The sequence below is a fragment of the Ciconia boyciana genome, chromosome 7, assembly GCF_034638445.1.
Source record: "Ciconia boyciana chromosome 7, ASM3463844v1, whole genome shotgun sequence".
Lineage (NCBI taxonomy): Eukaryota > Metazoa > Chordata > Aves > Ciconiiformes > Ciconiidae > Ciconia > Ciconia boyciana.
This window is the reverse complement of record NC_132940.1, coordinates 20,187,968-20,214,006: the sequence shown is the minus strand read 5'-3', so window position 1 is coordinate 20,214,006 and position 26,039 is coordinate 20,187,968. Positions and strand designations below refer to the sequence as shown.

Genomic DNA, 26,039 nt, shown 5'->3' with positions numbered 1-26,039 from the left:
ATCTGGTTTCTCCTCTCTCCATACCCTCCAGCTGAAGACACGTTTTCTGAGCCCTAGGCAGGTTTTTCTACAAGACTGGACTTTAGATGCATTTTCTAGTAATCCTATCCATATGTTTTGTCTTTTTTTTTTTTAATGCTAATGCACATACAGCAAGTAGTGGACTGGACAGTCACATTCACATTCTGGATAAACCTACTTTAATGTAGTTGTGTAGAGATTTTTTTTTTTTTTGACACCTGCCACCTTTTCACAAAGCAGCACCAGTTCCCTTTTAAAGCTTCTACATACACGGAAGCAGTCTATTAAACTGCAGCAATGTAATTTCACCCTTCTTGTCAAACAGTCAGGGGGGACTCAACTAGAACAGCTCCCTTCCTGCAAAGTACACTAGCAAGGCTCACCCAAACATCTTCAGAACCTAAAGAAACGAGGCAAACTAACAAAAGAGAGTGACATCCAAATATACAAAACCAGAACAAAAACGCATGACTTGCTTCAAGTTACAACTGCCACTTGCTATGTTTAAACTTCTGTGTTATATTTGAAAGCTCCTCCAAATGTCTGAACACGTGTCTATCACTTCTGATTGTATCTGTATCAATCACTGCCAAACAGTAGGTTCACGAGCAGTCCAGCTGATAACATAAGCAGAACACCTACTTCCACTCTGTCAGAAGAAAAAGGCTAAGAAGCCCAATGACAGGCAAGTGCACAGGTCATGTGTCACCCAAGATGAACTGTGTAAAACCCTATGTGATATACACTGTGTCAACAACTCTGTTGACCTCTCTCAACTCAAATGAGCCTTTGCCCTTGCTTTAGCCATGTCTAACCTCTAAAACCCCAAGCACACATTGTTCTTCCCTTACCTATTTTTTTCTCCACAGGAATGATGCCAAACATTGGGTTTCAGAAGTTCAATTTATACAAAATTAAATCTCCATACCCCAGCTTCCTCTTGGATGCTAATGGCCATGGCAGGATGATAGGAAAGGCCAGTGTGTCCAGGAGCAGGCTCTAAAATCTTTTGTCACCTCTCCATATATTACAAATTCCTTTCTATTAACTCTATTCTGTTTCTTCCCTTTCCCTAATCTTGCAGTTCCAAACTCTTTACCCAAATTACGTTCTATTACTCCTTTCAGTCCCTTCTTCCAGCAGAAAGCTGTATGAGTTAAAGACCTTCTTTTTGAAAGTAATCCAAGTTCATTCTCCACTTGTGTAAGTACTTTATTTTAAACTACATGGATATTCAGGAACAATTCTCACTAGAGGGATAATGGACAATATCCAGCTCCTTTATGTAACACCCTTTAAGGTTTTATTTCTGAAGCAATTAAATCTTAAGCAAATATTCTGTTGCTTCTTGTTTGAGGTAGTAATGTCTAATATTCAAGACAAAGCTCACAAAACAGACATGGGATTAGATTATTGTGGATGAAAGGTTAACATATAACTTCATTTTATTTTACATATGTTGTACATTACAGGCTTTTTTTTCCTTAGACAATCCTATACTGTATAACCCTATTTCAGCATTTACCATCTTTTTAAGTGTTTATATTTAATATGGGTTTAGTGTCTCTGTTTAAAGAACTACAATGTTTAGGTGAACCAAATTGGAGAAGCAGAAATGTAAAGGCTGGGGGGCAGGGGGGTGAAGCAGGGCTCAGCATTTCAACAGTTTTGACCTTTTTTTTTTTTCCACATGGCACGAATATGAACTACAATCCCCACTCATGCATTGTCAGTAAGGTTGAGACCATTTGTGTTCAATTAAAATAGTAATTCACAACAACAAACTGCTATCCCTCGTAACAGCAGCTGTTAAAAGAAGAAATATTTGCTGTTTGTGTTTACACATAGCCAGACAGTACTTGTACTACAGAACAAAACATCATTTAGGAAAATAGTAAAGATTAGTTCAAAGTTTTATTTCAATACTTTTTATTACTTGAGGGGAAAAAAACAAACATTCCAAAAATCAGTCTTTTCAGACCTTGCTCATTGACAAAGTCTTGGGCATTAAACCTTTTTCTTGATTTTAACTGACAGGGGACAAACTACAAAGAATACTGATCTGATTTCTGCTGATCTTCCTTCATTCTTCCACTCTATAAATCTTTCTCCAGTATTCAATGGTGGAAAAATAGAACCACAGGTCTTTAAAACAGATTTTATGAGTCATTTCCCTAAATGGAAGCAACATTTTACACTGTCAAGACACTCATCATCAGTGCTGGAGTCACTTCTGTTTGCAGAAACAGCTCATGATGGATTAAAGTCATGATTGTTTTTTCCTGTATCATATACCCAGGATAATGTAGTCTCTCAAACAAGACAACTTACAATTCTAAAAAACCCAAATACTACAACTGAAGTCATAATTGCATTTACATATAACAACCTCCCCCCCACAAGAATAAATTAAGTTTTTCCAAGGAAACAGACTCTGAGGAGAGCAACTCCAACAGAGAAACAGGGCATTTTTCTTTCCATGCTTTACTCCAAGGAAGTAATGTGGAATTTTACTTTTGAACTTTGGCCAGCAGTGATACTGAACTATTGCTGACATTCCAGCAAAACTTAAAAAAAAGCTCACAAGTTACTATAAGCAAACAGTTCTATGTTGTTCTATTTTGGAGGATTTTAGAAAGTTGTGGTTAAGATATATTGTGAACTGCAAGTGATACTACCTCTCAGTTCTGCAAAACTGATGAGTTGATGTAGTAGCTCTTACAGAAGAACATCTGTGACTAATCCAGCTACCACTAATTAAGTGATCTTTGACCTACTAAGGTAGGTTAGCATAACACATATACTTAATTATTCATACATTACTACTTGATATGAGTTGTAGTGGACCTTGCCCCTATTGTCTGACAGCAGAAAAGTAGGTGAAAGTTGCCTCTTCTTTCCTTCCTGCTACCATTTCTATAACTGATTATTCTATATCAAAATTAACACACACAATATGAAAAGTCTGTGTAAGATAACTTTTTTGTTACACATTCAAACACATGTGATTTGCTAAAAGAAGTTTGGGGTTTTTTTTAATTTGTATGTTATTTGACTTTTCAACTTTGGCCAGCGGTGATACTGAACTATTGCTGACATTCCAGCAAAACTTAAAAAAAGCCCACAAAATAAAACAGAAAACAAACAGTTATTCCAGGAAAACATTATATAATAGCATATCTTATTTTGAACATAAAGTATGTCTAAGCATAAATACTTAAGTGTGTATTCTTAAATAACTATGTGAGAAAGGAAGAAATTTTGCAGGTAAAGTTTACAGTTGCATTAGAACACTTCCATGGTTTACCTGAATGTTAATGCCAGTGTTTTGCTGTTTATATTCAAGTCTGCAACATTCACCTTTGCCTTTAGGAAGCTCAAAACTAGAATTTCACCTTCTGAAATTCATCTCATACTAACACAACACAATATTTTCAGGCATTATATACCAAGGTGAACAAAGGGATTCACACACATGAAACTAAATCACCACTATTCCTCACACACTTTACTCAGTTAACCTCAAGCAGCAGATACACTACCAGTCCTCTTCCAAACTATCTAGATGGCAAGTGAAATTCTTCTCTATAGGAATAAGTAAATAAATTCAGGACAGCCCTAGTCTCCCAACTTCTCTCTCTTCCCAAAGAGGCAGAGAGAAATACAACATAGAAATTAGAGGGTACACTAGGACCTGGAGATTTTTTATCATTACTGCACAAAGGTTTACCACTTGTTATTATATGTCAGCATCATATGCCACCACAACTATGCTGGAATATGTAAAGATTTGGCACAAAGACAATTCTTTCCAAAAGTATGCTATAATTTACATTAGCAAGAAAGCATTAAGAAATGAATGATACATGAACTAATCAGACTAAAGGAGGATGAGGCAATGGCAATAACTGGATGCTTTTGTCTAGGCTGGTGGTATAGGCAATGTAGCTTACCTACCTGCCTAGTCTTGATAGGTAGCATTCTGTAAGGCTCCTGGCAAGGTTTGCCTCACAGGGAAACGCGGAGACAAGAACGAAGATGACCAGTGGGCAAAAAACATCCTCAAAAATAGCATTCAAGCAGCTGTACAGCTATTATGAAACAACTGAATGTTGGATGTTAGAGTTTGGAATCTATGGCCACAACACAGTACCAGTAGTAAATAAGACCTAAGCTATGGAGGGACTCAAAAGCTTAAACCAACACACACGAACAAGTGGAACTATCAAGTTTGCAAGCATGGTACCTATTTTAGCAACTGCATTTCTAATAGATTTGAGAATGCAAAATTACTTGAGAGAGGAAGATTACAGCAGCAATTTGACAAGGTGTCAGAAAGACTGCAGTACAGACAGAGGAAAAGGGACAGATCAGGTCAGGTTATCTCAACTCCATTCAACTGCTGAATTTATGAATTATGTTCCAGCTAGTTATCTCCACGTTGAATTCTCACTAATCTTGTAACAGGGTTTGGTCCACCCAATATATATGAATGCCTCAGATTTTTAACACTGTACCTAGCAAAATCAAAGATTCATACAGGAAGGACGCATTCCAAATATAGTCTTCAGTATTAAGGCTAACGCTCACTTTTTGTATATTGACTCTCAATCTAATAGATGCATTGCCATTGTCAAGTCCTGCAGAGCAACATCAGAAGATCTGCAAGCAAAATAGTTTATGGCGACAACCCAGGACCCACATTATATTTATTTCAAGGACAGGGAGATAACTCTGGACAAGTTCTAGCATGCTCCTGTCAACTGAATGCTACTAGTAGTGGAAATATACTAAATGCACTTCAAAACTACACTGGACTTGCATCTACATTTGAAGATGTGCTCCAATCTGAACGTAATCTAGTTTGTGTGCTCCAACATAACTCCTCAATAAAGGCAGAAAAAGGTAAGCGTGGACAACTGGAAGATTCACTTTAAAAGAATACTCTTGATCTGAATTAAAACACAGATGCTCCCAGAACATCTGTATGGCCTAGTCTTTCTTACAAACACCATTATAATATATTAAGTGTAAAAATCTTGTGCTACAGTGTCAGTAGCTCTCCCAGCTCACCATTTTCATGCCTTTCTATATAGCTTTTCTCCTTTTTTACAACAGTATTTCACTAAATTAAGCAGAGATACCTGAAAAATATCATCCCTCCCTATGATTTTGATAGAAGAGTAACTCTCAGCAATAGTTTGGGATCTTGTTGTTTCTCCTCTCATGCAAACAATGTAAGGTAGCAAATGCATGAATTGTCAGCAGCATAAAAATTTCTGACATGTATGACAGCTACCTAACTTCATTAAGCTCTTAAAGATATCATATACATGAAAGGAATTAGGTAAATAAAACTGGACTGTTGCTTAATCACAGGTATGTTATTACTTAAGTCTGTTGAGTAAGCCCATTTCACCACCAAGATAAGTTTGTAGCAACTACACGACATCTAACTGTACTACTGTAACATACTGGGTCCTTAGCACATGGTCAATAATCTACAGCCACAAATACACTAAAATCGTGAAAGGATTGAGTCTGAGGTATATTCTTCATGCGCCACACTTCATGGTACCCAAGTGCTTCATAGGAGATTAACAAATACACACCCTTGCACACATATACCAGTGAGGCATCCTCACAGGCACCATAACCAGATGCTACCTCTTTGAAATTTTTATCCGTGTACCTTACTGCCACACGGCAGCATTAAAACAACAGCTGGGGTCCATTATTTGCCTATGCACATAGGGCACCCTAGGACATCCCTAGAAGTCAACTGTTCGTTAATATTAGTCCACAGTCAGGAAAATGGAAAAAACTAATATAATTGGAGTAACAAGGTGGCAGTGGTTGGATACACACAAGAGCGGCACTGACTGCGCCCCAGGGGAGGCGGGAGGGGGAAGCAGCCCGACCGCTCTCCACAGGAGCCACCTCCCCGGGAGGAGGGTATCTGCAGCAGCGCCCCGTAACAGCAGGGACGCGGGCTGCCCCTCCGTCAGGCCGAGAGCCGACAAGGGCGACCACAGCTCTCGCTTGCCTCGGCCTCCCAGCGCTCGCACCGCGGCTCGCCCCCAGCGCCCCTCCCAGGCCCGGCCCCCGGCCCCACCGCTCGCCTCCCCCGGTCCTCCCCGCTCACCCGTGCTGGGCTGCCGCCCGCCGCTTGTTAAGCAGGCAGAGGAGCGCGCAGGCGGCGGCCGTGGCCCCGGCCATGGCGGAGTGGCGCACCGTGAGGTACTTGCTGTAGGCAGCCATGGCGCGACTGCAGCCGCGCAGCCCAGCCGAGCCGAGCGGAGCCGAGGCCAGCCGAGCAGGCGCGGGGAATGCCGGGAGGGGGGCGGGGCCCACCCGGCGGGGCCCACCCGCCCCCGCCCCCGCCGGCAGGACGGCCCGCAGCGCGAGGCGCGCCGGGCTTCGCCTGGGGAGTGCGGCGCGGGCAGGTTGTGCAAGGGGCGCCGCGGTAATTAGCGCTTCTTCCCCATCTCCCACGCCGGCGGGCGGCGGGGAGCGGGTGAGAGGGAAGGGGCGTTTCCTCCTGTGCCAGAGGGCCGGGCCTGCCGCCGGCTGTCCTCGCCTGGAGGTCGGGCCTGCCACCGGCTGTCCTCGCCTGGAGGTCGGGCCTCCCCCCGCTCCCCGCGGCCAGGCCGCCGCCTCGGCCTCGGCCTCAGCCTCAGCTTACGTTTTAATTTTCTCTGGCATCTTCGGCTTGGCACCTCCTGCCGTGTGGGGCTCCCGTCAGTCGCTTCCACGGGGAGGCTTTGTGCGGGTGTACAGTGTGATTTCTGAGTGTGAATTATGAATGCCATATAAATGTGGAGACAATACAAAATAAACCTTTAAGAGATACTTTGATGTAAGTTTTGCCATGCTGTCTTTTTTTTTTTTTTTTTTTTTTTTAGGGCCATGAGAGGAGCTGCCAATATTGACTTTCAGACAGAGGGTGGAATGAGTTGTCACCTGTGTAAGCCCAGGAAAACACTCCCTCTCACGGGCAGAGCCACACCAGGTACGGCGGGAGATACCAGCCAGCCTTCTACAAAACCAGTTATACTCACACAGGTGCTTTTTTCAGCAGAGTTAATAACAGTTTCCCAAGTCGAGCTATACCAGCAAAAGCACCCATGGCAGCATAACTGTATTTACACTAGATCTTTCCCTCTGAGCATATCCCTCAGAAAGACACTTGATATTGTACATGAAGTGGCTGTACTTTCTACAGCAACAGGTCAGTTAAATATTTAAAGCCTGTATTGGTGCAATGGCTAACACTGACATGACAAAACAAGTTCTCTGGTCAAACTTAAATGCAGATAATGCGCTTAGAATCAATGTATCTATTCTTAGTCTAAAAAAGGTTTTCATACAGGCTTTTTAAAACATTTGAATACCTTTGAATGTTGTGCTTTTGTTATTGTAGTATAAGAGTATGCACATAGGTCAGTCCATTTATTGAGTATTCCTATTTCTTTCAAATATGTCTGCCTGGAGTAGCAGGGCTGAAGCTACAGTTTGATGAGAAGTAATCTCTGTTTCTTCATTGTGAATGACCACATATACTTTTCTTTCTCGCTCCCTCTCCCCATCCTTGGTATCATCAGGCATTTTGGGGCAAGTTTATGTTTTGATGTAAAAGTTGGAGTCTCAAAACATCAAATTGTTCACATTTTCTAGAGCACTAGAGTCAGAGCTACTGAATCTAGTTCTCTGGCACTTGTTCTGTGACCTTGGACAAATCAGTAATCTCCCTGCTTTAAAATAGCTGCTGGTCATTGGTGTTTTTGGAAAAAAAATCATAAACTACTTAAAGTGTTTCTGATCCTCAGGAAAATATACAGCAGAATCACACAGCATTAATAAATTAATCTTTTTTTATAAGATGAATGTTTGTAAAAATATCTTGGTTTTTTAGATCTTAGATACTTTGGCAGTAGGTAAATGTGAGAACCTAAAAATAATTTCTTCATCAAAGTAAACTTCTTATATTCAGATCATTACAAAAATGAAAATTTCTACAAGTTTTCAGGTTTACTGAATCTTTACAGTTTTGCTGCTACTTTTATCTCAATATCTGTGCAGAGATCAAGAGCACTATGATATTGCTATGCACTTCTTTACAAGTCCTCTTCCTTCCCAAGCTTAGGTTGGTTGTACCTTTCCACAGAACTAGCTATCGAATACAGCCTAACTTTGTTTACATAGAATGTCCATCTGTTTGGGCCATGCTGACCTTTGTTGTTTGCATGACTGCATGACTTGTGTTCTGCTATGTTTGTCCTCTGCAGTGTCCTTATCCCACTTTTTGAGGCTAGCCAATACCATGTCCTATTACGTATTTTATTTCTCTTCTAACTTGTCCTTAAATAATTTCACATACACCTACCATCTTGTAAGAAACTTATCTCATGCATCCAGTCCTCCACTGTTTCTTCTACTGCCTCCATTCCTGAATGTTGCTTTTTTTCAGAATAACTTTGTTAGCATGATCCATAAATGGGCACTTAGTTCAAAACATGAACTCTTTTTTGATTGATTTTTATTGGTTTTTATTGATCCATTATTTCATCAGTTTCCAACAACACTCATGGCTAAGCATATCCTTGATAAAATCACCCACACTGATCAAATGCTTTTGTGACAAAAGCTCCTTCTTTGTTCTGTAATTTGAGATCTGCTGCATTTCAATACTTTATATGTTGCAGCCATTTTTTCTTCGTATTCTTGGTACAAGTCAACTGTGGGAGTTTTCCAAGGTAGCAAATAACAGCAACATTAATTCAAATGTATCTCAAATGTAAAAGCTAGAGGTGGAGAGGCAGCTTGGAAGAAAACAAAGCAAAGAGTGCCACGCCTCTCACCTGTATTAATAATAGTGTGTGGAGTTTCTCTGAAGCAGCAAGATCAAATTGACAGCTGTGCTTTTAATATGGTTCATGTTATGGTTCAAACTTCTTACTAGCTATGTAAGAACATCCATAGAAAGCAGGCTATTTAAACTAGAAAGTGCACTCTGGAAGATTGAAGCCTGTTAGGAAGAAAAATGCATATTTAGTATTAAAGCCTTAAAACCCTATAATGGACATCAGGAGACCTCATAACAGCAAGTGTTAGGCTATGGTCCTGCGTCTGAAGTGTTAAGCAGCAGTATCTGCCTAAGCAGTTCTTCAGTTTCACAATAAAAAAAAAAGTCTGCTTAATAAAAAGCAGTAATAAAATTGCTAAACAGTTCAGATTTTCCAGTCATGTCCTCAGTCAATCTTGATTTTATCCAGTTGAGTTTTAAGGAGTGAGTCAAAGTCAGGAATGTAAGAAATTGTTATGGAGTGAATATTTTGTCCCACTAATATAGTTATGTGAATACATTTTTTCAATGGAGTCTAGGTTAACAAATAAGATGCTCTGATTTGGTTTCTCTCAGAACAGGAAGAACCTGTATTATTTGCTGTTGGCAGTTGGCATACAACACCCAACTATATTCTGAGAACAACATATCATCTAATAATGAAATGAAAAATTGTGTTGTTTATTGTAGGTCCAATGTAGCATATACTAATATCAGTGAGAGCAATTTACAAATGTTGTGAAAGGTGGCAGAAGAATGAGATTAATTTATGTAAGTTGAGGTAAGCTGTAAGATGCAAACTGTACCATGTATGTTAGTTAAGTTTGAAGGTAATTTGTATAGTGCTGGTGTCCATTCTGTATACTTGCACTTGCTTAGTTTTTAAGTCCGTATAAATTCAGTAAGATTATTCACTTGTTTAATGTTAAGTACTATGATATTTGAAAACTTAATAACTAGTGGAGCAAGAAGGACAGTTCCAGGGATTGATGTGGTCTCTTTTGTGAAATCTGTATTATGTCTTAGGTATATCTCTTAGTTGTAGAATTTGGCATGGTTCGCAGGGAGATTAATGAACTGCTCTATTAATGCAGTCATCAGCATTAAGTGATAAGGTTTTGTCATTTTACTGAAGTGCTATACCAGAGTGTTAGTTTGTTGCTTGATTTTTAACAGAAGGAAATTATACATCTGAAGTTGACCTACATTTAATTATGTATCAGTTCATATATGCGTGTATATGTGTATATGAATAATGAAATGGACTATTCTCAATGACAGCCTCATCAATACAGCTAATATCAACCAAATGGAATCATTGTATGTTTAGTCACTTCATATAACTTGAAACACCAGTGTGGGTGAAGTAATGTAGATAAGGTATCGGCGACTCAAAACCCATAAGCCTCCACCTCCATGAAACATATGCTGATTATAACACAGGTTTGATCTTCAGAGTGGGGCTACAGGGTGAAATTGAAATGGACATAAACTGTCTTTGATCTACAGGACAGAGAGAGAAGACGTGCTTCCATTGCTTTGTACCTCCTGTTTTCTCTTCTTGTTCTTGCCCTTTTCTTACCCACCTCTGGCATACCCCTCAGATGATTGGGATGTTACAGGAACTTAAGATGTGGGAAGGCACTCCTTCTGAGCAGAAAGTAAAATTTGGGAATAATGTGGGGAGAAGAACATAAGGGGTGTATAGAAAAAAATGCTTACAGAGCTTAGGATGTACAGAGCATTGGCTTTTAAATATATTGATGCTTGCAAACTTTCTGTGCCATTACTGTCTTACTTCCCCACTGTATGGGGATACAAGTACTTGTCCTAATCTTTATTAATTGACATCATAACCCACAAGAGTTTAATTGCTACACACAAGTCTACTTTCTGCATTTCCTTGATTTCTGACCATATTTTTTGCTCTATATGCCTGTTTTTTTAATGTGACTGTGGTCTATCCTCTATAAAAACAACTCTTACCTCTACTTAATATCTCATGCCTTTCCAAAATACAAGACAACAGATCATTTTTTTATAAGCACAGCTCATAATTTAGAAGTCCAGGTGAAAATGCGGAAGTACATAGGAATTACCATTATTAGACCAGACTCAGAAATTATCTGGTCTCCTGTCTGTACATGCATAGTATCAGATACTCTAAAAGACAGTATAGACTCCACACATCTGCTTTCATAGTGGATCTTACTCTAATTTCAACATTTACGCACTGACTTAGTTCTAAAGTACAGTGTTTAACATCCATTCTAATTTTTGTTGTCATTAAGTATTACAATTACTCATATTCTGCTGGTCCAGAAAATGTGCCTCATATTTCAGATGAGAGCAAACCACTGATTTGTAGTAAGAATTCCGATGTATTTTACTTAGTGTTTTCATTTGGTTTTCCTGTTAGTTGGTTTCTGGTTTTGACTGTTTTACAGAAAGATGTCTTCACTGAGCTGTCCATGTTGATGCTTAGAATGCTGATATTCCTTTCGTGAGTCAATATCGTTGGATGATCTGTGTGAAATAAATACAGAATTAGATTTTTCCTCCAAAATGCAGTACTCTGCATTTCTTAACAGTCAGTGTCAGTTAGCATTTTGTGCTTCACTTGCCTACCTTGTTTGGACTAGGTGAGTGGGTAGAAACCTGGTAACTGAAACTAAATGTTCCTGTTTAGCTTGTTCAGTTTTCTCCTGAAGTGAATCACAGCTCAGTTTGATCTTGACACCTTTTAGTGATCTGAAAGCCAAGGTATTTCACTACTCAACATACTGTATTGTTTTACATCTTACTAGATACATAAAATAGAAGACAAGAAGTCATCAATGTTAACTTCCTATCATACTTAGAATAACGCTTGGTTAAAAAACTGTTCCCTTTTTCATCAAAAAGTGAGAAAACTAAAGGAAGTTTTTAAGGAACATTTTACTGAAAAGGCATTCATGAACAGTATAAGGGATCTTTGCAAAGTCAAGGTGTCAAGTTCGATAGCTGAATTCAGTAATTTAAACAAAGGCATTTAAAATAGTTTTACAACTAATTCCTGTTTCCTAGGTAGAGCTGTAATTCTTTTATTGAGATTGCCCCACAATTCCCTTATAAGTAGTGCTTTTCAGCTGTTTATATCTTTGCTGATTTATAATGATGCAAACTGAAAGTTGGGAGAAATTTTCTACCTCAGCTTGGATATTAATTTCTTTAATAAAAGATGTCATGCCAGTGTGGTCCAATTATTTCCAAGAATGAAGCAATGGAAAAATAAATTACTTTCAATGCAGAAAATAAAGAAAATGTAACAAGCTTTTAGGTCATTGTGCTTTATCGTCATGCTTTGCAATGCGGACTCGAATTCAGCAGAGACCAGCTTATACGAGAGACACACAACTTTTGAAAAACTGTCATCATCACTGTTTATGCTATGGTTCCTTCTTATTCCAGGTGATGGAGCTTGAATTGTTATAACCGCTCAAAAAGGAATCATATCCCTCTCTCATACTTAGTCAAGAGGTATCAGGCATTAGGTTTAAACCATAATAACTTAATCAGACCAATCTTTCTGTTTTCCAGGAGCTATGGCCACAAATATATATTATGATGATGTGTTCTTTAAACAAAGTATAATTTGTGTTTAACATTGGTAATGTAGAAAGGATGCTAGTATAACAAGGATTTTAATACATTCCGTGTGCAGATCTATTTGCTTAGTTAATCACTGTGAAAGATCAGTAGTGAGGGTCCAGTTTTTAGACTCTGCAGAACTCTTCTCCCTGTTGGCATATTCCTGGAAATTACTGTCCCTACTTCCTCTCACTACAGGGACTTTTAAACTATTTAGTATTTCATACTTTTTACATAGTAAACTTCTATCCTTGGCAAGTACAGATTTCTTAGTCATTGTTTTCAGTCAATATAGTTCAGATCTTTTTTTTGAGAATTAAAGTAGAATTAGAATTTCTCCTTTGTATGCAATACTTTGCATTTATTAACACTCAGACTCAGTTACCATTTTGCTACACACCAGCTGAAGAAAGATAGAAGGTGGAGAAGCAATGTGGTAACTTGAAGTGGGTTTCTAAAATGGAAGTCCTATCTCCACCCATTGTTTCACAAGTTGGTAATTATTATAGCAGCCCTTGTGATTAACCATGTCAGAGACATTGAACATTCTAGGAGCCTAATGGTCTGCTCTTACACACTAATAACAGCTCATATATGATATCCATGTAGCATTATCGAGTAAGTTTTTCACTTGTTCCTTCACACTGCCAAATTACTGACTTTTGAAAAATAGGTTTGTATGCCTTCTGTGACACTGTGACAATTCTTGGCTTGGGGCTACTAAGAGGGCTGGAGATTCCGTCATTTGGTATATTCACGTCCCTCACAGCTCCTGCTGCTAAGCAAACTGCATCACCCTGTAAAGCAACCATGCACCATGAGTTTCCTTACAGATCATACTATCCAAGTCTCTGCAACCTTCCTCCATACAGACTAAGCAGCCAGCTGTTGATCAGGTACTATGCAAGCTCAAAGGCTTTACCTGTAATGGCTGTTTTATACCAAAATGCAGCTAGACATGGGGACTGAGCATAGGTAACAGTTTTTTGCTTTAAGAATGATCCCACTGATCTGAATGCAGGGACATAAAACCAGATAAGGGATGAAAGGAATGCATTAGGATGAGGCGAGATTGAGGGTAGAAGAGAAATAAATGGCTTGACAAGAAAACAGTGAAGAAAGGCTACAGAAACTGGAGTGGCTTAGCAAGACAGTATTTGGGAAAGGAGGCTGAGCCGCCTTGGGTCAGAAAGCCTGTGGAAGGAAGACCTAGAGACTAGTTGAGCAAGGAGATTAGATGGGCTGAACAATGATTCTGGTATTGGGAGGAAATTAAATTATTAGGCAAGAGAAGCAGACTGGATATGTGTTGCAAAACAGGAGGGTGACGCTCAGAGCTGATGAGGAAAATGGAAAGGAGGGATTTAGAGCTAATTGGCTGGAGAAGAAAAAGGCTGAAAGAAGGCAACTTAAATCTAATGAGAAGATGTGAGATGGAACTGGGTGGACCAGGAGCCTGTGGTACTTGAGCTAGCAATTTATGGTGGAGGAGATGGGGGAAACGTGGTAGGAGAACCATTTGACAGGGAGTTCAGATACAGTCCTTGCATGAACCTGTACTGGATTAGGATTGTACAGGTAAATAGGCTGTTGCCTACAGGCCTGCTCTCTCATATAATACAAAAATTTTGAGACATAGCATATGAGGCAGGTGACGATGGGAAGAAAAATGACAGGTCTATGGCTAAGGCAGATAAATTCTGGTAAGATGATCTGAACTGCTACTTTAACTCTGCCACAAAACCACTGTAGGATGCTGCCCCAGGGTAAGTTATCTAACACATTCAAAGTTGGCCTATAATTGCATTTTTCCCCATTTTCAGAATGTTTATCATGAGATATATCAGAGAGGTATTTGCAGAAGTGTTCCGTGCTACTAAGTCATTGCAGTTAGGTTTAGCTTTCTTTAAACATAGTATTTTTAAAAATACTTAGCGTTTAATATATTTTTAATTTTTTAATTGTATTTCAATGGTGTTCATTAAAGTCTAGGGCTAGATACTGATTAAAAATTAATTCAATATTACAAAATGAATACTAAATAGCTGTCTACTCACTGAATGAGGCAGCAATACTGTGGTAAAAACATATGAAGCCATATGATTAAAGGTTGCATCCTGATACAGCCTTAATTCATGTTTCTTGGGCAGTTTTAGGCCACTTTTGTGGCAGACTTATTTGGGACTGTTCCAGAAGACACATGTGCAGAATGCAGCTGCTTTACTTAGCAACATTTTCTGCAAAAAGGTGTTTTACTAGTGCATGCACTGGCTTCCAGTAGTTGTCATAATTGAGATGTTGGTTTAGATCTGTAATCTTTGGATCTAGTTGCCTTCTTCCTCTCTCAAAGCATTTGAATTTACTCACAGTTTTGAAAGGAAACGCACTGGTAACAGAGTAGGAAGCAACAAGGAAAGGTGCGAGTCGTGAATGGCTGATACTTGTCTAGTGATAAGAAAATAGAGAATGCAGCGGAACTGTACAGAAGGTACAGAAGCGGTGGATCTTTAAATTTGATTGAGAAAACCAAGAGAGACTTTAGATCTCAGTGTTGATTAAAGATCATAGAATCATAAAAAACAGGGCTGGAGCATACCTACAGGATCATCCAGATGGTCTTCAGCAAAGATGGTATAGAATGAGAGGAATGAAAAGGCCAGGGAAACAAGGTTATTAACATAGTAAACCTTTTAGTTGCATGGAACAGGCAGGAAGAGATACGTTCCTAATATATAGTAGAATAGGTAACAAAACGTGTAATTTAATGAGTAAAATGCAGAAACATGAAACAAGTAGGCTTTTGTTAAAAAAGCATAAGATCAATAACAGCAGAGGAGGAGGCAGAAAGTAGACCCCTGAAGAATGTGAAGAAAATAGTAAAGTTTTAAAGAAATGTGAAGCTCCTCTCCATGACTATACATAGAAGGAGACTGCTGCTGTTCTACTACTTTTTTTTTAAGAAAGGATGTGACTACAACACATTATTACTATTACTACTATTTACTGATATTACATATTGATACTAATATCTGCTACTAATAATTTTTGCTACTAATTTACTAATATTACATCTTGCTACTACTAATAGTTTGTGATACTACTGATAAATAGTACATTTAAAGCCAGATCACTAGGAGAAGTTATTTGGATTGCTAGTGCTCAAGAGAGTGCTTGCAGTTAAACATCTTAACTTGTTCAGCATGCAAAGATACTGCTTACGGGGCTTTCTAGTATATAGCTCATGTCCACTGGAAATTAAAATTTGAAACTGAATTCATCAAGGAATATAATGCACATACTGTCCAAATGTGATACTCATCAGGACAGTTGCCCTCATGCTATATAGGCCAGTGTTTTACATGTTTTAGAAAAAAATGGTGAAAGTTTCTGTAGGTATGTAAGTATACATATGTGTGCATGTGTATATATAAATACACTAATATATATGCACACTTTTTCCTTTTTTGGTACAGAAAATAAATTAATCTGTCTTTCGAAGGAAAAAATAAATAGTGAAGTTTTATCCCATTCTAGTAGAAGGAAAAAAAAAAATCATATTACTCTTCAGCCTTAAGGCATAAAGTTGTACCTATGTAACCAATGTGAGAAAATTCTCTGTTCCTTCCTACATAGAGCTACACCCTAAGCCACAGATGAAAGCTCATCCCTCTGCCTGCCAACTAAGGCACAGTTTATAAGGTAGGGCAGGATTCTTTGCTCCAGCTCAGCAAGACTGAACCCACACAGTCCGTCTTAATGCCGAATATATAAATAGAAGATACACAGTTTAACTATTAAGTAAATAATAATCCAAATTACATCATTCCAAGTCAGATGTCAACTGCCAATTGCCCTGTTACCTGAAATAAGATGAGAGTGAGTTTTTACCACAAGTAAAGACATGTTTCCATGTTATTATCACAGCTTAGTTAATGCACTGAATGTTCACATGCTAGTTTATCTCAGACTAACTTGATGGGAATAGCATAAACAGGCGGCAGAAGTAACCAAATACTAAGTATGGACCAAACCTTTAATAGTTGTGTATGGTAACTAAGAAAAAGAAATATAAGCTTAATCCTCCTAATTCTTTTCCTAAACTTAGATGTGCCGTACATTTGACCTTCAGAAACCCTGTGCCCTAACCTTTAAGCTTATTATATATTTATTTTTATAATCTGAAATTGTAAATCATAGGGCTTGACTCATATGACTACCAGGGTAAATGAGAAACAGAGCAGTTATGTTATCCGGATTGTATTGTTGAAATACCTTTCAGTCCAAGAAGCCCTGTAGTCCTGCAGAAGAGGAGGATGAATAAAATTGCTAAAAGCAGGCAACAGATCAAGACACGCAAGTACTGAGTAGTTCCTGCAGGCACATTTTGCAGAATTTACTTCAGAGGCCATTGAAATTGCTGTTTCTCAGATGGATGTTCAACAGGCTTATCTTCTGTGCCGTCTCACAGCTTAAAGTGATTGTTCCAATTACAGAGGGACCTTCACGTCTTAAGAAACATATGTCTTTACTTTTTCTAAGATCTTCTCAGTAAGGAAAATCTGAAGCTTTTGATCATGATGGAAATAAGGCTTGTTGTCCTAGTTTCGGCTGGGATAGAGTTAATTTTCTTCCTAGTAGCTGGTATAGTGCTGTGTTTTGGATTTTAGTATGAGAATAATGTGATAACACGCTGATGTTTTGGCTGTTGCTAAGCGGTGTTTACACTGGTCAAGGACTTTTCAGCTCCCCATGCTCTGCCAGGTGCACAAGAAAATGGGAGGGGGCACAGCCAGGATAATCGATCCAAACTGACCAAAGGGCTATTCCATACCATATGACATCATGCCCAGTATATAAACTGGGGGGAGTTGGCCAGGGGGTAGTGGTCACTGCTCGGGGACTGGCTGGGTGTCAGTTGGCGGGTGGTGAGCAGTTGTATCACTGTTTTTTTTTCCTCCGTTGGGTTTTGTTCCTCTCTCTCTCTTGTTGTTTTCCTTCTCATTACAATTCATTATTATTATTACTATTATTTTGTTCCAGTTATTAAACTGTCTTTATCTCAACACGCAAGTTTTCTTACTTTTGCTCTTCCGATTCTCTCCCCCATCCCACTGGGGGGGGGCGAGTGAGCGGCTGCATGGTGCTTAGTTGCCGGCTGGGGTTAAACCATGACACTTGTGTAGCAATGTAGCACAACCATAGCCTGTTTTCTCTCTGCTGCTGGGAAGAGAATACCTGTGAGGAAAAGATTATGTGCCTGAATAACATAGGATCTTAGGGAAAGCAGAGCACTAACTCCTACCTTGGATGAAGGAGGGAAGTAAAGTAGTAATTGAAATCTCAGAAGGAAAGGTTAAAACAAGCATGAAAAGTCTAGGGAAGGAGGAAAGAGAAAAGGGGGGAGGTTCCTACAAATGTAATTTAAAGTCATAATGGTTGTTCCTTAGAAGTTCTAGAGGTGGATAATGGGACCTTCCATTCACAGCAGCAAGTCTTAGACTCCAAGTTTATTCAGTTCAGTTGTGGTCACATAAGCAGTACCTCACTGGTTCAATAAAATTTAACTCATCTTCCAACTTTTGGATAATGATCCAAACTAACGTTAAGGTTCTTCTCCAAAAATTCTAGATTAATCAGCTTCCTTTTGAAAGCAAAATGCAATCCCACAGTGAGCATAGTGCTGACATTTTGAGGATATTTTCACTTGTGGTCTCGGAATTTGCTGTTTTCAGAATTCCTTCGCTGAACTAAAATAAAATAGCAACAAACTGTGAGAGAACTAATAGAAAACTGGAGCAAATGTGAAAGCAGGTATTAAAGTGCTCTGAAGTTTGCTTGAAAGCTACATACTCTCCTCCAACAGCGAGAAATACTTTGACTAACACCCAACCAAAACACAATAGCTCTAGTTTTCCTCCCAGATACTAATTAATAAAAACAGTGTTCTGAAAAAGAACTCAAAATGACTGTATACGTGGTAGTGAATTCTTGGGTTGGGAAGCCAAACCAGCTCTTTACATATTCAGTTTGGTTGTGGGTTTTGTTTGTTTGCTTGCTTTACCAAGGCAATATTAATGCAAACAAGAACCTAGTAGTAGCGCAAAACTCTTAATCAACCTATACCATAAAACCAGAAATTTCACTATGCTTGTTGACCATTCACTGTATAGCCATTACAGTATAGATATGTTATTTAACTACATTCTTACCTTTTGAAGGTAGCATTCAGCTTCTTCTTAGCTGGCTCTAATAAATTAACACATCCAACCAGTCTTTAGTTGATAAGATCATCTGGGAAATACCTGTCCACCACAGGTAAGGCTGGGCTGACAGCTTATGGAAGACAACATCTCCTGAAGGACAGTTTGTTCAAGTTTAACACTGGAGAGAGTGGTGCTACGCATGACATCATGCGGTATAGGTCTGGGTTTCTCCCCAGAAGTTTTCTGGTCAACTGGGGACTTAAACACGAATAGTGTAAAGCTAATAAATTCACATTATAGGGTCATAGTTGAAAAAAGGCACAATTAATCTTCAGAATAACAGTATAAGAAGAATATAGACCTGGAAAAGACATGGATCAAGTCCAGTTCTTGTTATTGGAGGCACTGTATCACCTCATTTCTTTTGTTTAAATTAATAATTGAAGATTTTGTTCCCATGTTCCAATTGGACATCTGCTCTAGAAACTCACTCCTCTAGGTTAGGATCTTTCTGCTAAATTCTATTCTTAATTTATAAATTGACAGTTCATACTGGTTTGTTCTTCATCATCACTGCCCTTTCATTTTAGCACAGCTCCCTCCTCAGTGTTTACCTGGTTAACATATTTATATGCAACAATCATGTCTAATCTCACTCAGCCTTTGTTTTTCTTCCCTTGGTCACCTCCGTAGTTATTTCTGCACATGTGCCAGTGATGTGTGTCTTTTCTACATACTGATTTACTTGAATATTCCATTTTAAAGTCTTACCAGTGTCACTCCTATTTCTGCAGGAAATACGTCAGGTGGTAAGTAAATCCTGATGTTTTTACAACTGTATCACACTTGTCATCATCCTGTATAAACTAGATCAACCTGTTTTGCTATTTCCAAATACTGTGTTCTCCTTATAGCACATTCTTTGTTGTTATTCTTCAGAAGTATGATGTTATAGTTTGTATTGTAGAATAGCATTCTGTTTCATGCCTCCATTTCTTGGGATCAACCTTTTTTTCTGCATAATATTAATAATACCTTCTAATTTTTTTTTCAACAGAGCACAGGTAACATTTATGTCAGGTCACTCATGACTATATTAAAATCTAATAGCTTTCTTCAGCTGGATTCACTGTTGAAAAATCATTCAGTACCTTACCACTTTTAGCCAGTTCCTTGCCTTTATTATAATCCTTATAAAAATTATCAACTTTGCTAGCTTCATTAATAAATTTCTGCGTGGTACCATATAATGTGTTTTATTAATATTCATTTGAATAAAGTGTGTGACATTGCCTTTGCCTAGAAAATCAAGTTATTTTGGAAAAAAAAACAGCTAAGTCAAATACCGTCTTGTCTACTTTTACATCCAATTATTCACTGCTTCACCATTTGCTTTAAATTATTGCAGACAGGTGAGGTCAAATTCAGCGACCTTTCAGACGTGAATCACTTCTGTCTTCTCCCTCCTTTATACAGTCAGATACTGTATTGCCTGTTCTCCAATCATATACCACCCTGACTTTATATATTTATTTGAAATATTTCCTACAGAACCAATCCCACAGTCTTCTTATTCTAGTTTGTTTCAGGATTTTGGGATGAAGATTTTCAGCCCATCCAATCTGATCTGTTCTTCAAACACATATCTCCCAATTCTATATTTTATTTGTATTAATCATGCTAGCCATGGGTTGAAGAGTATATTTGAATCAATTTTAGGACAGTAGGGAAAATTCCCTTCCCTTCAAACCACTTTCCCACGGATAAGGTGAAACTCTGCTAGAGTAGCCAATGTGATACTTAGCCACAGAAAGAGACATGAAACTAAAGCTCTAAACTATCCTCTGCTCCACCCCTGTTAGAGAGCATGGCCACTCAGCACGGAAAAGTCACAGCCAGTTAACAGCAGTTGAGAGTCGTGCAATTATCAAGTATGCCACAGGATGGTGCCATAAGGTCAGATTTGTAAATCACTCAGCTGCCACTTACATTAACATTATAAAAAAGCAAGTGCTAAAGGAAATAATCCACGCAAATATTATACACTTAATGACGGGCAATATCTGTATTCGCTGTAATCTTGACAGATAATTTAAATCCTACAGTTAGGTTTGTTATTTTCTTGATCTGTATTCATCTCCATTCCCAAATCTCAGGTATGTATTAGAGGTGACTGTCTGTGGACTGGCTGCAGTCGAAGTGAACATCTGTACAGTAGGGGCTGGTGAAACAGTGTAGCCCTCTTTGCCTTCATAACTTTGATTTTATAGAGTATCTGTAAAACACATTGTGCAGAAATAGTATTAGTAGTGCAACTACAGAGTTTATAATCTACAGGTCCCTTAATTTTTCATTTAATTTACCAAAGGTATATTTAATGAGCATATTCCTTCTGCTGTCATAGTAGTTAAACCAGTCTAAGTCACTGTTGGTCTGCTTTGGGTAATGTTTTGGTAGTTATGGGAGCAATGAAGAAGCATATTTGTACAAGACACCTGAGAAACAGGTATTCCATTCCTTTCCTGTGGTACATTAAGGTTCTTTACATAAAGGAAAAAAAAGTTCCTAAGAATGCCTATGTAAGTGAAATAGTTGATGTGAGTATCCAGAGAGTGATCTGTAAAATAAAATTAAAGTGACTAACATTGTCAGATGCTTTTTGTTGTTTGCCACAGAACTTAATCTTTTGAACTTAAGAAGAAAATGATACCATTAAGTTCACTCTAATAGGAGCCCTGTACATATTTAAGACCCCTCTGTCTCTCCGGTTTGTTTTGAAATTAATCACAAGCAGCTCCAGGACTGGAAGCTATAGCTTCCAATATATCTGAACACAACCCAAAATACAAACTTGTTGATACAGGATATATACAAGACTATACAACATATGATAACTATATGCAGTTTTCAAAAAGCAATATTTGTTTCTTTATCCGTGGGAATTCAAAGCTCTGGTTTATATAAGCTTTCAGTCTAGTTTAGATTAGATTAACAGTTAGGGGTATATCAGGACAGCATTGGTAAAACAGATGCCTTTCCTTATTCAGAAATTTTTTTGTCATTCCCCTCTGTACTTGTCTCCCACTTACGCAATTATCTCATTTTGTTGTCAGAAGTCTTACATTAAATCTTTATTCCACTCAATAAAATTTATAAATCAGTAAACATGGGTAAAAATAGAATTGTTAATATTCTCACTCTGTTGCTTATCATCCTGGTTGCGGTCTTGCACATTTTTACTTCTTTTAGAGTCATGTTTACCATGATTTTCAAGCCTTAGAGGCCTTTTGGTCTTACCGTATTTTCATTTCTGCAGTGGACATATGAATAAAGAGCCATCACTGGTCTATGTTGAAACTTATTCTGGCTATCTATGCAATATTGTGATAAGATGCTGTCTAGTGGAACTCCCTGATGCCTCACCAAACTGTCAAAATGTTTTCTAGGAAGCAACTGTTTTCAGTGCTATTCCAGAGTCTTTATCTGTAACAACATTAACATTTTGCTTCACTTGGAACAGAATCAGGCAACACAAGTGAGGTTTCAAAGCTTGTTACAAAATACCTCATAAATGAGAGCAGAAATAGAACAAGTATATAACAATGACAAATTACTTTGAGTCTGTCTGCTTAAATATTTTTATTTTTCTAGCCTAATTGTCTAGCTACTTGTTTGGAAAAGGTATAAACTTGCTGGTTTACTACTGATTTAGGATTTGAATCTTGGGACTCCTCTTGACATTCTGTGTGAATGGTATCTGTAACTACAGAAATGGGGAACTATGACCCAGAGTACTGGTTGATAACATTCTGTGACAAGAATTATTGTCTAAATAGCTTTGCAAAATTTCAGCAGACATAACACTGCACACCTGATCATGAATTGTTACAGGAATTTCCCTATTTCACCACCAGTGAAAGCAAACCAGCAGCATTCCCTTCTCCATAGAGACCTTTCATTGAAAAGGAAGGAATTAAAAATTTCACTCATAACCACAACTTATTACAATAAACAGTTCTTCATCTTTCATATATCTGTTCTAAGTCTTTAGGCAGGAATTATGTTTGATGACACTTATATACTCAAGCTTTTATAGGCACAGTTACACCCAGGAAACCCATAAATCTTCATATGCAAATGAACCTATGAAACTGCTCATGACCATGGGACTGGGTGCATAACCCACTTTCATCAGAAAGAAATTGTGGTGCCTCACTCCATAGGTGTTACACTAACTGACAGGAATTCAGGCAGTGGCCTCCAGGTGAAGACAATTAAGCTATCCTACCAGATCTGGAATGTGTTGGGAGCAATTCAGTGACTAGTTATAAAGGAAGGAAGGAAGGAATGTGTCCTGCTTTTCCTTGTTAGGGCTTGCTACCACCCTAGGGACAAGGGAACTCTTTATTTTCCTCCTGGAGAAAAAAAAAGTTTTGTGCTGCATCTGAAGCAGGTGATCTGAACAGCTTAACCCTTCTTACTGTATCTGATATATTCAACAGCACTCCTTTTCACAGCTTTTTTTTAATTAATTGTATGGATACAAAGCAGAAAAATGGTGATCTACCGTGCTACCTGCCTGCAAGCTTCTCTGTCCACACAGGAGGCTACCAGGAATCAGTGCTTACCATTGGAATAAAAAAAAAAAAAAAATTAAAAAAAAGAAATCCGTTTCTGTTATGCATCCCCAGTGCATAGGCAGTGATAAAAGTCAGAGTGGTACCAGATTCTCCCATATTTGGTAACCCTGCTACATACTGAAAATTGAAAACAGAACTTCACAAAAAGGAAAAAAATTATCAATTGAATTTTTACTACAGCCCTGTGCACTCTGGCACCATGGTAAACTACACAGAGCACACACAAGTGTGGTATAGTGCATTTTGAAAATGTCCTCACATGGTCATTTTGATGTTCAAGATCATATGCTGCTGCTATTTCCTTCTCCTTTCTGATTTGTTTCACTCATTGCGCAACGGCATTGATGGAGGACCCATTCCTGCAGCTTGTTCCAATAGAGCATCTTCACAGAACAGGTTTTGTGGCAGGAGCCAGATTCAGAAACCCAGTCTGAATCTCAGTACAGTAGCTGTGGCTCTCAGATGTCAAAATGAGGTGGGGGGAAGATAAATAATTCTTCACAGTGTCTGTAAAGCTGGGAACTCCCTGCTACAGGATGTTGTGTTTGCTAGAAGTTTAGTTTCAGGAGAGGACTACACAAGTTCACAGGAGAGGAATTCACTGAGAATCACTAGATACACAGAAATCATGTTTTGCTCAGGAAGTTTCTCAGCTGCAAATGGCTGGAAGCTCAGGGAAAAGTGTTAGTGTTCCCTGTCTTCCTCAAGTGTCCATTCATGGCTGTTATGAGAAGCAGGATACTGATCTTACTGGATTCTTGGTCTTACCCAGCCTGGTCATTCTTATTTTGAAGCATTACCTATTTCCAGTTCCGAAGTTCCTTCTACATAAATTTTGTGTTCTCATGTTAGGTTTTCATTGCTGAAAAATCCTCACTTAAGAGATAAAGTACCAGAGATTATAAAAAGCCTTATACTATTGAGATTAATCCATAGCCGAGTAAATTTCCTACATTAATGCCTTCACTTTGAGTTTTTTAGGTCCCACATTTGGATTCTGGCAGGTTATGTGAAGGACCTGATCTTTAATGATGGTGTCTTTCACTATTACATACTTGCTACACTGTGATAAACTCTGTTACTAAAAAAATTCATATTATACAGCACCTTTAGATATGTAAGTAAAAAGAAAAATATAGATATCAATTATTAATCTCCTTTTGAGGCATTAAGTGTATATATTTATATTCTGAGTGTATAATATACACACCCTGAAGACAAGATAGGTGTTGCTTACACAGTACATGTACGCATGTGACCATAAAAAGTGGTACATATTTCTCCCTTTTACTTCCTTTCCAACTTCTACTCAAGTCAGAAAATTTGTGTTTCTGTCTGATTTTGACCAGTGTTGTTGATTTTCTACATATCTCCTACCTTTGAAGTCCTTTAATATTATCTTTGAGGATTTTCTTTTAGATTTCCAGCTTCCAGCCCTCGCAACAGCATTCCCTGACATACCTTTTGATGTTTTTGTAGGTCACTGACACGCAGCTTTTACCTGCCAGCAGACTTCAAAGCCTGTAATGTTTGGCAGCCAAGCCTGTCTCAGAGATTTTTCTATTGGTTGAAAGAAGTTACTGAAATTAGATGTCAAATGCTCCATGAGCTCTGGAGTCACATTCCTGCGCTGAAGAAGATTGCCAGTGTTGCTTTCTTGATTATATGCTGCTTCATGGCTAAATCTTGAATTGGAGGCTGTCTGTCTGAAGGGGATGGTCTCCGAAGCCGCTCCGCAAAACAGTATCAGAGTGGCAAGGAGGGAACCAGCCCAGGTTTGTGGCCTGCCCTCGGTAAAGACCTCTGGTTCTAGGAGAATGGAATTTGCCTCTCCATAGGTTTGTACCTACTTGGATTCATCTTCCCAGAGCAGCTACCAGCAGTGCCTGCCAAAGCAAAAGGGATCTATCTGCAGTCATCTTGACCTGACACGTGGTCTAAGTCTCATCACAGAGGCATCCCATCATATGTGGGGACCACCATCTTTCTGAATCATGGGGCAAGCTGGGCTACTCACAGGGAATCCCCACATGTTCCTACCAAGACAAGTTAATTCACAGGAGGAAGCTGAGGAGTGTCTCCAGTCAGAGTGTGTTCTGCTGTAGCTCAGGCGACATCAGTGGCCTTTTCATTCACTAGATTTGCAAACCTGTCAACTTTGATTTCTCATTCATGCTGTTATCAAACAGTCCTGTACTGCTAAGGTGCCAATGAACCAGTAATAACTTGGACATAAACAAGTAGGGCTTGGGTTATTTGTTTTTATTTAATACCACAGTTTACTATTTATATATAATTTGGATTCCTATATAATAGGGCTACAGATTTATAAGATAATATTTGCTGAAACTAAACACCTTTTTAATAGCTATCAGTAAGTGCAAGCTACTTATGGTTTTTGTCAGAATAAATTTGTTAAAATACTGTGGTTTCCAATGTAGTGAATTGTACTCTGTATTTTTATGCCATATATATATATAACCAAAAGTAACAGAGCTTTACACACTTCCTTTGTTGACCTTTAACCAGAAGTATCATGTTAGATTATTTTACCTAGGTGAGATGACAGAAATAGATCAGTTCTATTAGCTTATCACTTAACCCTTCTGTGATCAGTATCATATTTCAAGATATATGCTGCTCTTTTAGATACAGCAATTTTATTTTCTCAGATTTATATATATATGCATAAAATAATAA

The 26,039-nt window shown here is 38.5% G+C and overlaps 1 protein-coding gene and 1 long non-coding RNA gene across 3 annotated transcripts in view; one reads left to right on the top strand and one right to left on the bottom strand.

Moving 5' to 3' along the window:
• Positions 1–6,344, bottom strand: part of ABCD3 (ATP binding cassette subfamily D member 3) — a 35,928-nt gene extending 29,584 nt beyond the window's left edge. For both annotated transcript variants that reach the window (XM_072867376.1, XM_072867377.1), the window contains exon 1: positions 6,167–6,344. In XM_072867376.1, coding sequence (XP_072723477.1) covers positions 6,167–6,282 — 116 coding nt within the window. In that variant the 5' untranslated portion in view covers positions 6,283–6,344. The remainder of the gene's footprint in view (positions 1–6,166) is intronic.
• Positions 6,345–6,394: 50 nt separating this feature from the next.
• On the top strand, positions 6,395–26,039 carry LOC140654253 (uncharacterized). Its single transcript, XR_012043373.1, has 3 exons — positions 6,395–6,487; positions 6,927–7,033; positions 24,819–26,039. It is a non-coding gene; the product is annotated as an uncharacterized lncRNA (long non-coding RNA).